General features: G+C 40.5%; 1 protein-coding gene across 1 annotated transcript in view; it reads left to right on the top strand.

The window, feature by feature from the left end:
• ccne1 (cyclin E1) overlaps nt 1-12,156 on the top strand; it is a 17,756-nt gene extending 5,600 nt beyond the window's left edge. Inside the window, exons 7-12 of the mRNA XM_037697632.1 lie at nt 1,067-1,213; nt 1,314-1,409; nt 3,423-3,557; nt 8,212-8,323; nt 9,715-9,872; nt 11,971-12,156. Coding sequence (XP_037553560.1) covers nt 1,067-1,213; nt 1,314-1,409; nt 3,423-3,557; nt 8,212-8,323; nt 9,715-9,872; nt 11,971-12,156 — 834 coding nt within the window. The remainder of the gene's footprint in view (nt 1-1,066; nt 1,214-1,313; nt 1,410-3,422; nt 3,558-8,211; nt 8,324-9,714; nt 9,873-11,970) is intronic.
• The last annotated feature ends 1,222 nt before the right edge of the window (nt 12,157-13,378 follow it).

Raw genomic sequence — 13,378 nt, 5'->3', positions numbered from 1 at the left:
CCGACGAATTAACAGTAATTACAGATCCGACCCCCCCCCCCCCCCCAACATTTTTAATTAAGCTTTGACTGCTTATATAGTTAACGGTCGGCAGACGTGCGCAGCTCTTTAAAAGGGGGCAGAAGATCGGAGCTGAGGGGGTGTTTGTCCTTTCATGGCTGTCAAAGCGCATTAAATCCCTGCTTCTTCCTGCATGCTGCATTATTCAGACATGGACCATGCTCTGACATGTCAGATATTTTGGGATCTCACCTGTTTGGGTCGTTGGCCGCCCGCGTCCGCTGAGTGCAGCTGAATCTTTTTTAAATTACATCACCAGCTTCTAAAGGAAAGAACAAAGATGTCTCATTCGTTTGAATGTTTTTCTTTACTTTCAGCGCGCGGTCAAATGGCCGCGTGCGGCTGGTGGTTGTATGGCAAGCCATGTTGCCATATGATTGGATCGTCAGCCGCACGCATCCGCTGACGCAATCAAAAGCTTGACACTGACCCGACCCGCACATTATTATGTGCCAGGCTCCGGGTTCGGCTTAGAAATGATGGCTTATTTGAACCAGGGCAGCCTGCTCGCTGAGAGGCAGCAGCTCTAACAGCTGCGCCACCGTGCTTCCCATTCTAAATTTCAGACACCATTTTTATTTATCTCCATCTTTGGCTAAAACACTTAAAACGGTGTACTTTTAACATTTTATTTACTTTCAGTTTCCTCTGGAGACGACTCAAAATTGGGCCTCACTGTGGAGTATTTTTCCCCAACGTTGTAAACAAGTCATGTAAGGGTTTCAGAGTTTTGAACATTGGCGTACAGAAGGTAAATAAATTGCTACAAGCAGATGTATCTTTTGAAAAGAAACCCGTTTGGTTCAGCCAATCCGACTCAGTAAAAACCCCATCAACACAAGCCTTCAGCTCATCTTCATTACAAAATATTAATAGCTGCTATGAGCAGTGATGAGGCTGTTTTTTAGTAACTTGACACGTATTGAATGTGTTTGAGGCCTGTCTTTAGGAGCACCGTATGACTCTAAACTTCCTTTTTTTAACATCTTTTCATCGGATGTTTTAGGTAAGTGAAGTGTACAAACTACACCGGGAGACGTATCACCTTGCACAGGATTATTTTGATCGCTTCATGGCCACACAAAGAAATGTCTTCAAATCAACGTTGCAACTCATTGGCATTACGTGTCTCTTCATCGCTGCAAAAGTAGAGGTGAGTTGTGAACTGCATTTCTGATTGCATACTGTATTTCCCATCATGTTGGTGGTGTTTGTTGATGCCTGCTCATCTTTTGTACTTTCACTTCTTGTAGGAGATGTATCCTCCAAAGATCCACCAGTTTGCCTACGTTACAGATGAAACGTGCTCCGAGGATGAGATTCTCAGCATGGAGCTCATTGTTATGAAGGTGAAGAACGCTCATTCATCCATGACACAATGTAGATGCATGTGCTAAGCTTCTTTCATATTGGATGGAGAACAAAATGGGTACAATTTATTAACACAAGCCTTTTACTTCAATTGAAAAGGTTACTATTAAGTATTTATAGGCATTTATCAGTTTACAGTGGATGCAAAAATATTTGTTCTAGAAAAGTGTGGACAGCTATTCCACAACTTTTACAGCCACATCTCTCATGGGAAAACATGACAGCTAAACCATCATTTTAAATGTTAGCAGACCTGCTAAGGCATGACAAGTCATTAGGTATGCATTTACTGGACCAACAGTTTTGGGGGGGTTCTTTCCTCAGCCGGTCTTTTTCAAATGCAGGAACCAGCAGCTTAACAGAAGCCCAGTCTTTTATCTTTTTGTCTGTCATCTCCGTTTGGTCTCGACTAAAGCTCATAAATTCTACTAGTTTGATCTTGTACCACATGGATAGTTGTTGTTTGCAAACATTCAAACTCAAGTCATGGATGCAGCTTCAGTCGGATGAAGAAACACCACAAACTGTTATTGTCAAGAAAGCTCCAGTATTGAGTTATGGGCATGAGAATAAAATGGTAAAATCAGACCAATATAGCATTTGCTGTTGTTCACAGGCAAAAAAAGGTCCACAGAAATGTGTAATATTAACACATTTAAAGATGATACCACGGAAATACTCTTTCACAGGACTGTGTAAACATGTTCATCTATTTTGAAGTAGGTTTTCTTTAAATACTATGAACAATATAATCTTTGAGTCATCTCGGTTTGAAGAAGTACTTTCACTCTGACAGGACTGACAGTCTAACAGTTGTGAATTACAGAACAACTTCAGTCTTATTGCTTCATACAAATTCTATTTCCGTAAAACTTTAAATTGCCATCAATTTTTTGTTACAATTATTTACATGTATTTTTATGATCATTTGCATGCACAAATAGCATCGGTGGAGATCTGTAGCACTTCCACTGCAGCATAGGACACTTCCTGCAGAAAGCACACAATAATTTTGCCCAGATGTAATGTAATGCTAAATTGAGGACAATGTGCAAGTTTAAATAATGTATGCATGAGCTGCTATGAAATCTTAAAGATTGGAGTTGTTTGAGAATTGACCACACCGTTAACAGAACCACTTGGCTAATAGGACCATGCTGCTGTAGAAGTATTTCTTTTTCACTTTTGGCAACTGTTTTTGTATTTTTGTTGTATGCTTTGGTATTTCTTATTGTTTTTTTTTTTTTTTTGGCAAGTCGATATGGTTCTTCTCGTCCCGAGCATTTCATTGCATTGCTGACCTTGTGTTGACCTGCATGTGACAAATAAACCTAACCTAAATTTGGAAGTGAACAAGTCGTTATGAGCTTGTCAAACAGTACAAACGGTATGAGCTGGCAGAATAGCAGCAAACCACTTAGTTTCTAGTCTGTGTTAAGATTTGCCTTTAGCTTTGCAGTCCTGAGGGGGCCTAGATTTGTTAGGTAGGGCAGCCGACTTGGGACCAGAAAGTCACGGTTCAACTCTCCGCCATGCCCACATGTCATGGTGTGTGAGGAAAACATCTAATCCCCAACTGCTCCCCGAGCAGCTTACATGGCTGCCCACTGCTCCACCTGCGTGTATCTCAGGTGTGATGGTTAAATGCAGAGAACTAATTTTGTACAACGATGACAACACACAGCACTTATACTTACTTTGTACTCTTATCCTCAGTAATAGGACGCAGGATAACTGCATTTAGGAAGTGCTTCGTAGCTCTTCATAGTATTTACAGCTGCATATATTTGGCCCTCGCAGTAAAACTGAATTGAGTTGTAACTTAGTTGTGAACAAAGTACGCTTTTTAAATTTTCCCCGTCGCCTGAAAATTTTGTTTAGGTACCTTCTCAGTCGTTGGAGCACTGAAACCATTGAACAAATGTAATTCAAGGTCTGCTTTTCATTTTTGATTATGCATTTCCAACATGTCTTTTACTGTTCAACCCTAGGAGCTGAACTGGAGCCTCAGCCCACAGACTCCTATCTCATGGCTCAACGTTTACATGCAGGTGGCCTACCTAAAAGACACAGAGGAGCTGCTCATACCCAGATACCCCCAGGAGACCTTCACACAGATTGCAGAGGTGTGTTTGTGTGTCCAAACTCAAAGTAACAGTCCAGCTATAAAAACGAATGAGCACTGCAACATGAAAATGTTGGTTTTCGGTGTCATGGTCACAGATATGTTTGCAGTTGAATTGTAAGTTAAGAAGATCGGTACTAGCAGCTGTTAAACAGCTGTGATGTGATTTAAAACAGCAGTTAGTCACAACAAAGTAAAAACGCTTGGAAGTTCCAACAGTGGGCTGAAGTTAAAAAGTGTTTGTTAGTAAATGTCTCAAATGTTTTGACCAATTTCTCAACTTTTCTTATTGACTTAGTTAAGGTGGTATCTCACTGTGACTGTTGGGGAAACTGGTTGGTGACTTAAAATTGCAAGAAAAAAGATGGATGTTCAGTTTCAGCGTCGCTCAACTCGAGTGTTTGCAACCAACCAGTGAGCCTGCGTTTTGAGTCAGCATTTTTTGAAAGTCAATTAAATTCAGTGTATTTTATAAAGCGCTAAGTCACAACAGAAGTCCTCTCAGGGCACTGAACAGAAACATTCATCTATAAAAATAATGAGTTAACAGAAACATTCATAGTAAGTTAATAACATTATTTATCTGAGGAGCAGACTGTTTTGAATTAAACTCCATCACAGACTCTCATCTTGAGCAAACATGAAGGCGACAGTGGAAAGAAAAAAACTCCCTCATGAGGAAGAAACCTTTAGCAGAACCAGACTCAGGACAAGTGGTCATCTGCTTCGACCAGCTGGGTTTGAGAGGAACAGGAAGGAGGAACAGATACACAATGGCAGGTCGAGAATCACATGTTAAGATAGAAATAGTATTAAATGAAAACTATTAAATTGTAACAATTAATTTTAAGAAATTAGCCCAATTTGTCCTCCAGTAGTCTAAGTTTATCGCAGCATAACAAGATAATCCCAATTATAGGATTTATCAAAAAGGAAAGTCTTAATCCCAGTCTTAAAACTGAACAATGTGTCAGCCTTACATACAGAAACTGGAAGTTGGTTCCACAAGAGAGGAGCCTGATAACTGAAAGATCTTCCTCCCATTCTGCTTTTGGAAACTTTAGGAACCACAAGTAAGCCTGCAGTCTGAAAGCGAAGTGCTCTATTAGGAAAATATGGAACAATAAGATTTGTAATACAAGATGGAGCTAGGTTGTTGAGGGATTTGTAGTTTAGAAGTAAGAGTAAGCCAGTGCAGAGAAGCTTAAACTGGAGAGTCATAGTGTATTCCTGTGTTGATGGTTTACAAAGCAGCGTTCTTGGGCACGCACATTATTTTGTTGTCCACCTCCGCCCACATCACACTCTGCTTGTTTAGTATCCACTTTGGCAGCCTCTTTAATACATTTTTTTCAGCGAGGACATTTTATGCTCAACAATAAACTGCAGTGCAGAACTCCAGAGAAGCCCCTCCACTGTACTGTCCCTGTACTCATTTTTGCTTCCCTTAACCAGACATTTTTATTATACAGTCTACATGGTTTGGCATTTACAAATTTGTCATGAAGGGACTGCCACTGTTTGCAACAGATGGTAGGGAGCATGTCCCTACGCTGCCTGGCCAAGGCGTTCTCTGGAGGGATTATGGTATCGTGTCTCTGTTGTCTCCTCTGCACAATAATTGTGCTATCCCCTTCCATGAGTTTTTTGCTGTTTGACTATCTTAAGTTTTGCTGAAACGGTTGTAAAGGTGAGTGTATTTTCTAACTGGCCTCTGCCAGCTGCTCCTCAGCAGTATGTTGCTGTTCACCTGCATTTCTGCATAAAAACACCTACAGCCAAGTTTTGACCTGTCACAATAATCGATGCATTCGCCTGAGGAAAAATTTCTGCCTGGATCTTGTGCATAGCACAAGCTCTTGTTACAACAAAATGAACACATTTTGTCACATCTCACAATATGAATCCACCCGTGAGTACACTTTTTAAATAAAAGTCAGATTTAGACGAGTTTCTCGATTATCTGGCTTTTAGACCTGCACGTTTGCCTGTGATCAATTAATTTTTTGTCAGAGGAGATCTCCCAGGCAGGAGTCAGGATCCATCTGTAGTCCTCTTGAGATAAGTTTGAACCCTCCACAACAAAAGTCCAGTTGGTCTGAGGTGTTTTGGAGACACCCATGAAAATTCTGAGTATTTCAAGAATCAAGTGGCCCTGCAACGTATTTGAGCATGTTCAAAACTGAATCAACAGGACCGCTTGCCTTTGCAACTCGTTCTAGGAAAATGAGAACCCTGCGAAAGTTGCAAGATAATCTGGAGCGGGGGGGTCAGCAACACGTTCCCTGCGGGCACCTGGTCGCCAGCAGGGACCTTCTGAATCACCCACTGAGCATGTTCTACAAATGGCACTCATCATTAAGGAGCACCGCCCAAAAAAATCATTGTGTATTTAAACTTTTAACATTTGCAAGGATGTAGATTTGAAATGAAAATAATTAATGAAAACTTGCAGCTTACCAACCTTGTCTGGGGTCAAAGTTCAGAATCATGCGAAGACGCACTGCTATTGCTGCGAGCGGTGCAGCTACAAGCTAGCTTTACCTCCCAGAGGGCAAAATGACAAAAAACATAAGAAAACATATTTTTCCCGGTGACTGGGAGGAAGAGGTGTTTCTATAGTTGTGAAAGACAAGTGTCTCTCATTTGTGGGCTGTGGCGACAGCAAAACACCATGGAGTGACTCTTCACCAGCTAACATGTTAGCTTCAATGCTAACTCTCCGCCCCCCCGATGGCTCACAACAGGCAGAAGAATGTCAGAGATAAAGGCAGATTTGAGCAGGCAGATGTTTTTCATGAGCAATTTTCAGATGGGGAGGTCTTGAAAGAAGCAACAACGAACTATTTATAAAATAATTTCTTTAAAAAGAGTAAAATATTTGACATCACTGATACTTTGTATCTACAAGAGTTCTTCTGAAGTGTTGCAAACACAATAGTTAGTTCAAACTAGCTGGGGGGGGGGTGGCGCAGAGGTTAGAGAGGGTGGACCAGTGATCAGAGGGTCGCCGGTCAACTCCCGGCTCAACTCTCGGACCGACAACATCAAAATGTGGGTGAAAAAGGTGAAGCACCCACACCTGCTACTTATTTGTGTTGGTGGAATAAGTCGTCTCGTATTCAGATGACTTCATCTTACGATCTGTGTGTGTCCTTATTTTGTTCACACCCATTATTTATAGGCAGGTCGGTCAGTCAAGTCTCTGAGCAGCAGCTAGCAGCGTGAGGTTCAGCGTGCACGTTTGTTATCTGTCAGATGTCGCAGTCCAAACGGACAGGTGATGTTTACGTGAAACACTAAATTTCTAATTGCGTGTCATGAAACTTTTAGTGTGGAGTTGGAGTGTACCTCAGATACCAGAAATCATTTGAAAATCATCATTTTCATTTCTACGCCGACGATTGCCAAATCTACTTCCCCCTCAGACTCAACGGTACTCGCTCTATTCAACCGTTACTGGACTGCCTGGCTGACATCAGAGATTGGACGCCTTTAAATTTCTTGAGTTTCAACGAGAAGAAATCTGAAGTTATGCTCTTTCCTCCCAGTGACACAATCACCAACCACTGCATCGACCTATCCGTTCTGTCACCGTTAGTGAAACAAAGAGTCACTAATCTAGGAGTGATACTTGACCCTTCTCTGAAACTCAACAATCATGTAAATATGATTGTTAAATCCTGCTTTTTCCAGCTGAGGCGACTGTCTAAGCTGAAGCCCATATTGTCCAAAAATAACCTGGAGACAGTAATTCATGCATTCATTACATCCAGGCTCGACTATTGCAACTCTCTCCTCTTTGGTATCAGTCAGACCTCCATAGCTAGACTCCAACTGGTCCAAAATGCAGCAGCCCGGTTTTTGACCAGCACAAGCAAAAGAGAGCACATTACACCTGTTTTGGCCTCCCTACACTGGCTTTCGGTTCACCTTCGAATCAAATTCAAAATACTCTTGTATGTCTATAAATCACTAAACAGCTCTGCCCCCTCCTATCTTACTGATCTGCTCCAGCCGTATCTCCCACCATGTTCTCTCAGATCAGCAGACCAGTTGCTCCTAACAGTCCCAGGAACCAGTCTCAAGCGCAGAGGTGACAGGGCCTTCTCTGTAGCAGGACCAAGACTTTGGAATGAGTTACCTCTGCTCGTTAGACAGGCCCCCTCCCTCACAGTTTTTAAATCTTGCTTAAAAACACACTTTTATTCCCTGGCTTTCAGCACTGTGTGATCTGTGCTGAGTCTGTGTGCATCACACTGTGTTGGTCATGTGGCAGTTGTTGTTGTTATCCATTATTGTTTTTGTTGGTTTCTACTTTTTGGTGTCCTGTTATGTAATCTGTTGCTATGTGCTTGTTCTGTTTGTCCCTGTACAGCACTTTGGTGTGCTTTGTCACTGTTTAAAGTGCTTTATAAATAAATTGGTATGGTAATTGGTATGGTATAGAAACCGTCTGATTCTGTAGGTTTTAGTCAGACTCCGAAGATTTAAACATTTTATGAACCACTCCAAAAGAAACATATTCAAGATGAACATGAGCAAAACTGAGTAAATTGAAGAGTTTGTGGATATATTGCCCAAGTGTTAAAAATGGTTACCTGTGAAAATATCCCTTATTTGTCTTCATATGCTCTGATTTGTTTCTGTTTCAGCTGCTGGACCTGTGTATGCTGGATGTGAGGTGCCTTGAGTTCTCAAATGGCATTCTTGCCGCTTCGGCGTTATTTCACTTTTCCTCTTTGGAGCTGGTGGAAAATGTCTCGGGTAAAACACATTCAGTCTTTGTTTTTTGTTTTTTTGGATGATTTTAACCAGAGTATTGAAATTCATTTACTAATCAAATACAGGTTTATTTCAAAGCTTACACAACGAGGATTTTGTCTGGGTGATTTGAGGGGTCTAATACAAAGCAAGACTTCTTGTTGAGCCAGCTGTGTTGAGCTGAAAGTCAAGAGTTTTCAGTATCGGGATTTATTTGAGCGTAACCAGATTATCATGGTAACAAGAAATTTAACTCTTAATCTGCTTGTGAGCTTAGTGGTATACCTACAATAGTCCACAACATATTAAACGCACAAAAACAACCAGTGTTGCACAAAATTGTCACTTACAGAAAATATGCAAATGTGAAATACATGAAAGTATCGACTCATCTCATAATTTTGAGAGCAGGAGTACACGAGCTGTTCCTGTGAAACATACTTTGTTTGTAAAAACAAAACCCCAAAAGAAAGCAAGATTTAAAATGACTGGATTCATAGTTTCCAGTAGTTCCACCAGAGAACTGTGCAGTATTTATTAACCTTTTATTTAACCAGGCAGACCTCACTGAGATCACAGACCTCTTGTAACGGAGGCCTGGGCCTTAAGGCAGCCTAACGTTCATGTTTTTAGACTGGGAAGAATGTTGTTTATTTGTCATGTGCAGGTTATCACAAGGTAAACAAATGAAAAGTTCAGGATGAGAAGAACTATTTAGACTCTAAAAACAAAAAAGAAAACCGACGAGCAAGAAATACTAAAGCATGCATCAAGTGTACAAAATAAAGTACCAGAAAGTGAAAATGAAATATAATACTTGCAAGGTCCAAAAGAAATATAATAAACAACATGGTAGAATATAACGGTGCAACTAGGATGAATTAGTATAAATAAGTATTTCACAGGTGGTAGTATAAGCTTAAATGCACATGATGTATATTGCACTTAAGTAACATAAACTACACAGGTCGTGAGTAACATTGAGCTTAATTGAATCATGATGGTAAGGCAGTGACCAACATGATACAGCCACATAGTGCAGCAGCAATAAACATATTAGAAACAAGTACTTGGGGAGAACATGCAAACTCCACACAGAAAGACCCCAGGTCCAAACCAGGGATTGAACCCAGGACCTTCTTGCTGTGAGGCAACAACGCTAACCACTAAGCCACATTTAAAAGTAGATAATCTCAAGGCAGAACTAAATGTCTTAAAACTGACTGTAATTACTTTTTTTTAAATGTCTTTATGTGACAACAACCAGAGCTTAGGGTTTGTATCAACACGCCTTGATGAATAAAAATAATCCCTTACGTAATCCCAGGTAGAGCTGTTCCTCCTTATGTGATGCTTTACTATAAATCGTCACTTCATCCTCCGCCTCTTTGCAGCCTTGAAGAGGGTCGAGGTGGAGGAGTGTGTGCGGTGGATGGTGCCGTTTGCCATGGCGTTGCGAGAAGTCGGTGGGTCGTGTATGAAAACGTTTGTGGGGATCGCAGCTGAAGACGTGCACAACATCCAGAGCCACGCCCCCTACCTTACATGGCTGGTGAGTTTTTCTGAGAAGAACTACAAAGAAACGAGTGTTTGTCAAATTCACTTTATTTAAAATTCAGTCTTTAAAAGTACACGGAGCTGGGAGAATGTTTAAACTGGGGGGGTTAATGGTAAATGTTAAAAAAGTTTCTTTCAAACGGGGAAGGACTATTCAAGTAAAAATCTGAAAATCACCTGCAATTATTCAGTTATTACGCACAGAAACAAAAAACAGCAACAACTGCTTGTTCTCTTCACAGCACGTTTGTAGATTATGAACAAAAGCGTCAAAACAACAAACTCTTTCTGACAAATCTAAAAACCATAAACTGGTTCTAACTGAAACATTATAACTTGATTAATATTAAGATATTAAAACATATCTAGAGGAAAATGCTTGCGTGAATTAATGATTCATTATGTTTAAAACAAAGGCTAATGTTGTCAACCTTTTTATGATATGTATTTTCTTCTTCTTTCCCAGAAACTAAAACATTCACTTAAGTTATACAAAGTATTTCTAACTTTGTATAAAAATAATAACCATGTCTACATAGTTTGGATGAAGACTTGCAGTTTTATTTATAAGTTCTGCTTTTATATTATTTTACCTGATTTTTCTAGTTGGGGCCATTTATTCATTTTTCACCGTCCAGTAGATCCGTGTGGACTGATGGGTTTGTATCAGGAGAACCAGACAAGTAATACTTCGTCACAGGAGAACACCACTCTCCTACAAGAGTGCACTTTTTTAAATTATTTGCTTTGGTTAATTGCTATAGCAGAAAAGGAGTGGAGGAAGTTGGTAAAGTACTCCACATCAAAACAAAGCAAGAAGTGATAGTTCAGATGACCTGCAGGAGCTCGAAGACTTTCCTTTCCCGTTTATCCACAACATAAATGGAGAGGAGAGGTTTGCACGCTTTGAAATGCTCTGACATTTATCGGGCCCCGTTCAGTACACGACCGAGTTTTTATATCCATGTTTTTATATCCATGTTTTTATATCCATGCTGTCGTGCTGATTATTACAATTTAGAAGCACTTAGGCAAACATGGTGCAGCACCACCACCTTGTGTTACTGGGAGCCGGGAGGGGAGAGAGAATCTTTTCATATTGAGTCACCTAAACCAGCCCGATTTTTAATCAGTACAGGCAAAAGAGAGCATATTACACCAGTTTTGGCCTCACTGCACTGGTTACCGGTTCACCTTAGAATCCAGTTCAAAATACTCCTGTTTGTCTACACAGTTTCGCACCCCCCATCTCTCTGATCTGCTACAACCGTATGTCCCTCCACGTTCCCTGAGGTCAGCGGACCAGTTGCTCCTCACAGTTCCAGGAACTTGTCTTAAGCGCAGAGGTGACAGGGCCTTCTCTGTAGCAGGACCAAGACTTTGGAACGAGTTACCTCTGCTTGTCAGACAGGCCCCCTCCCTCTCGGTTTTCAAGTCCCGTTTAAAATCTCACTACTATTCAGTAGCTTTCAACACCAGAGGATCTGTGTTTTGATCCTGTATGCTCCACACTGGTTAGTCGTCATTATCTGCATCGTTTTTATGTCTATATTCTGATTTACCTCATTTTGTATTTTGCTTTGTGTGTTGTCTGTTGATCTGTCTGTACAGAACTTTGGTTGGCTTTGTCGCTGTTTTAAGTGCTCTATAAATAAATTGGTATGGTATGAGTTGCATGATCGGCATAGTTTTTTTTATTTAAAATATTTAAAATTATTTAGCACCTGTGTGCAGCCCACAGCTGTGGGAGAAGCTTCCTCCTGCAGCTGATCAGCTGATCACTGTGCAGAACGGAGAAGTGGGCGTGGCCAAGATAGCCAGAGGCAGAGAGCTGATTTCATGACATTCTGTGCTCTTAGCGGGGCTTCAGGGTACGGATCCCCCACGATAAATGAGGGACTACTGTATTTATTAAATATTGGGGGTCCCTGAACCCAAAAAGTTTGAGAACCCCTGACCTAAACTACTTAAATTTGATACATTTAAGAGCTGTTTGAATATTATTGCCCATCCCTACTTTGAATACCTGTTATTTGTGCTAAAAAGCTGATTCAACTTTCAGCTGATGGTTCAGTTTGTTTGTCTGTGTGTAGGATAAGGCCTACTCTTACCAAGATGTGGACTTGGAGCGTCACAACAACTGTCCTGTTCCCTCCAGCGTCCTGACTCCTCCTCGGAGCAGTGAGAAAACTGAAGACTTGGTTCAAGTGGAAGCTGCAGTTCTGAAAATTGCACCGAGGATGTGTCTGCCATCCCCCCAGCCCCATCTGCCAGAGTAAACGGAGACAAATCCCAGGCAGATTTGCAACTTATAACTGTAAATGGAAAAAAGGAAAGTTTGCCTCTGCGGTGCATAGTAAGAATTTCTGGTGAGGAAAATATGGAAAACACATTTCTCCCTTTTTTCGAAGCGATGCTGATTTCCTGTCTCGTGATACTTTTCAGTGTCTTTCTAGAAGAAGCTAACACTGACTTTGGTTAAGCTTGGCAACCACTGAGGGTTAAAAAGGGTTTTGTCCCGTCCCTTCTGAAAATGGTGCTCAACCCTGTGTTCTGCAAACAAACGGCTGACGAAGCCCAAGACACGTTTTTATATTTAGTTTATTTTTTAACTGCATAGCACTCAGATGTTTGCATTAATTACCAAGCAGACCTTGTTTAGTGGTTGTCCTTGTTTTCTATGCAGAGGGCTAACGGAGTGAACATTTTACTTTTTTGTACTTGACTGTGGGTTTGTGTGTGAGTGTTTTAATAATTGTAATTTTGTAATCTATTAACGGTCTCATGTGCCCAATAACCATTTATAGGGTCAGATTTGGCTCTATGTGCTGCTATGAAGTGGGTGTTGCATGATGGGAAATGTTTGTGTGCAAGAAATTATATACACTTTTTTTTTTTTTTTTTTTGTCCTCTTGTTGCGTTTTTTAATTTTTTTTTCCAGAACCAGTAGCTTGGCTACCTGAAAGGACACAAGAACCAGCCAGGCTTTAAAAGCTACAACTTTGATTGTATTTAACTTTTTATTTTTTATCACAACCTGCAGTTTATTTTCTCTACATCAAAATGTAAGATTTTTTTTTTTTAATAAAATGCTGCTACATGATTTCCAAGAAAGGTTTTGAAAACTGTTTTGTTTGTGTGCTTTTGGTCTTTGTTTAAAAATTTGGTCTATAATTTTCCATTCTTTGGTTTTACATTGCAAGGGGTTTACTCCACTAGGTGTCAGTGTTGTCTTTTCAAACTGAATGACTTTTCATGTTCTTGATATAATCTGTAAATAGAAACAGGCCTTAAATATCAGTCTTCATTACCTCCTTTTAAACCAGTATTTGATTCCTCTTTACATCTTTTATGATCACATCTGTATTGACTGAGAGCGTCTCAGGTTGCATTTAGGTTCAGTATGACATTAAGGTTCTTAACATTTTATTATGAAAAATGCCTGCATGCACTGCCAATAAGTGATTTAGTTTAGATGCCGTTTGTCCACTCAGGAACCAC

The sequence above is a fragment of the Nematolebias whitei genome, chromosome 2 (genome assembly GCF_014905685.2).
Source record: "Nematolebias whitei isolate Nwh7 chromosome 2, NemWhi1, whole genome shotgun sequence".
Classification (NCBI taxonomy): domain Eukaryota; kingdom Metazoa; phylum Chordata; class Actinopteri; order Cyprinodontiformes; family Rivulidae; genus Nematolebias; species Nematolebias whitei.
Note: the sequence above shows the minus strand (reverse complement) of the source record. Positions and strands in the feature narration are given on the sequence as shown.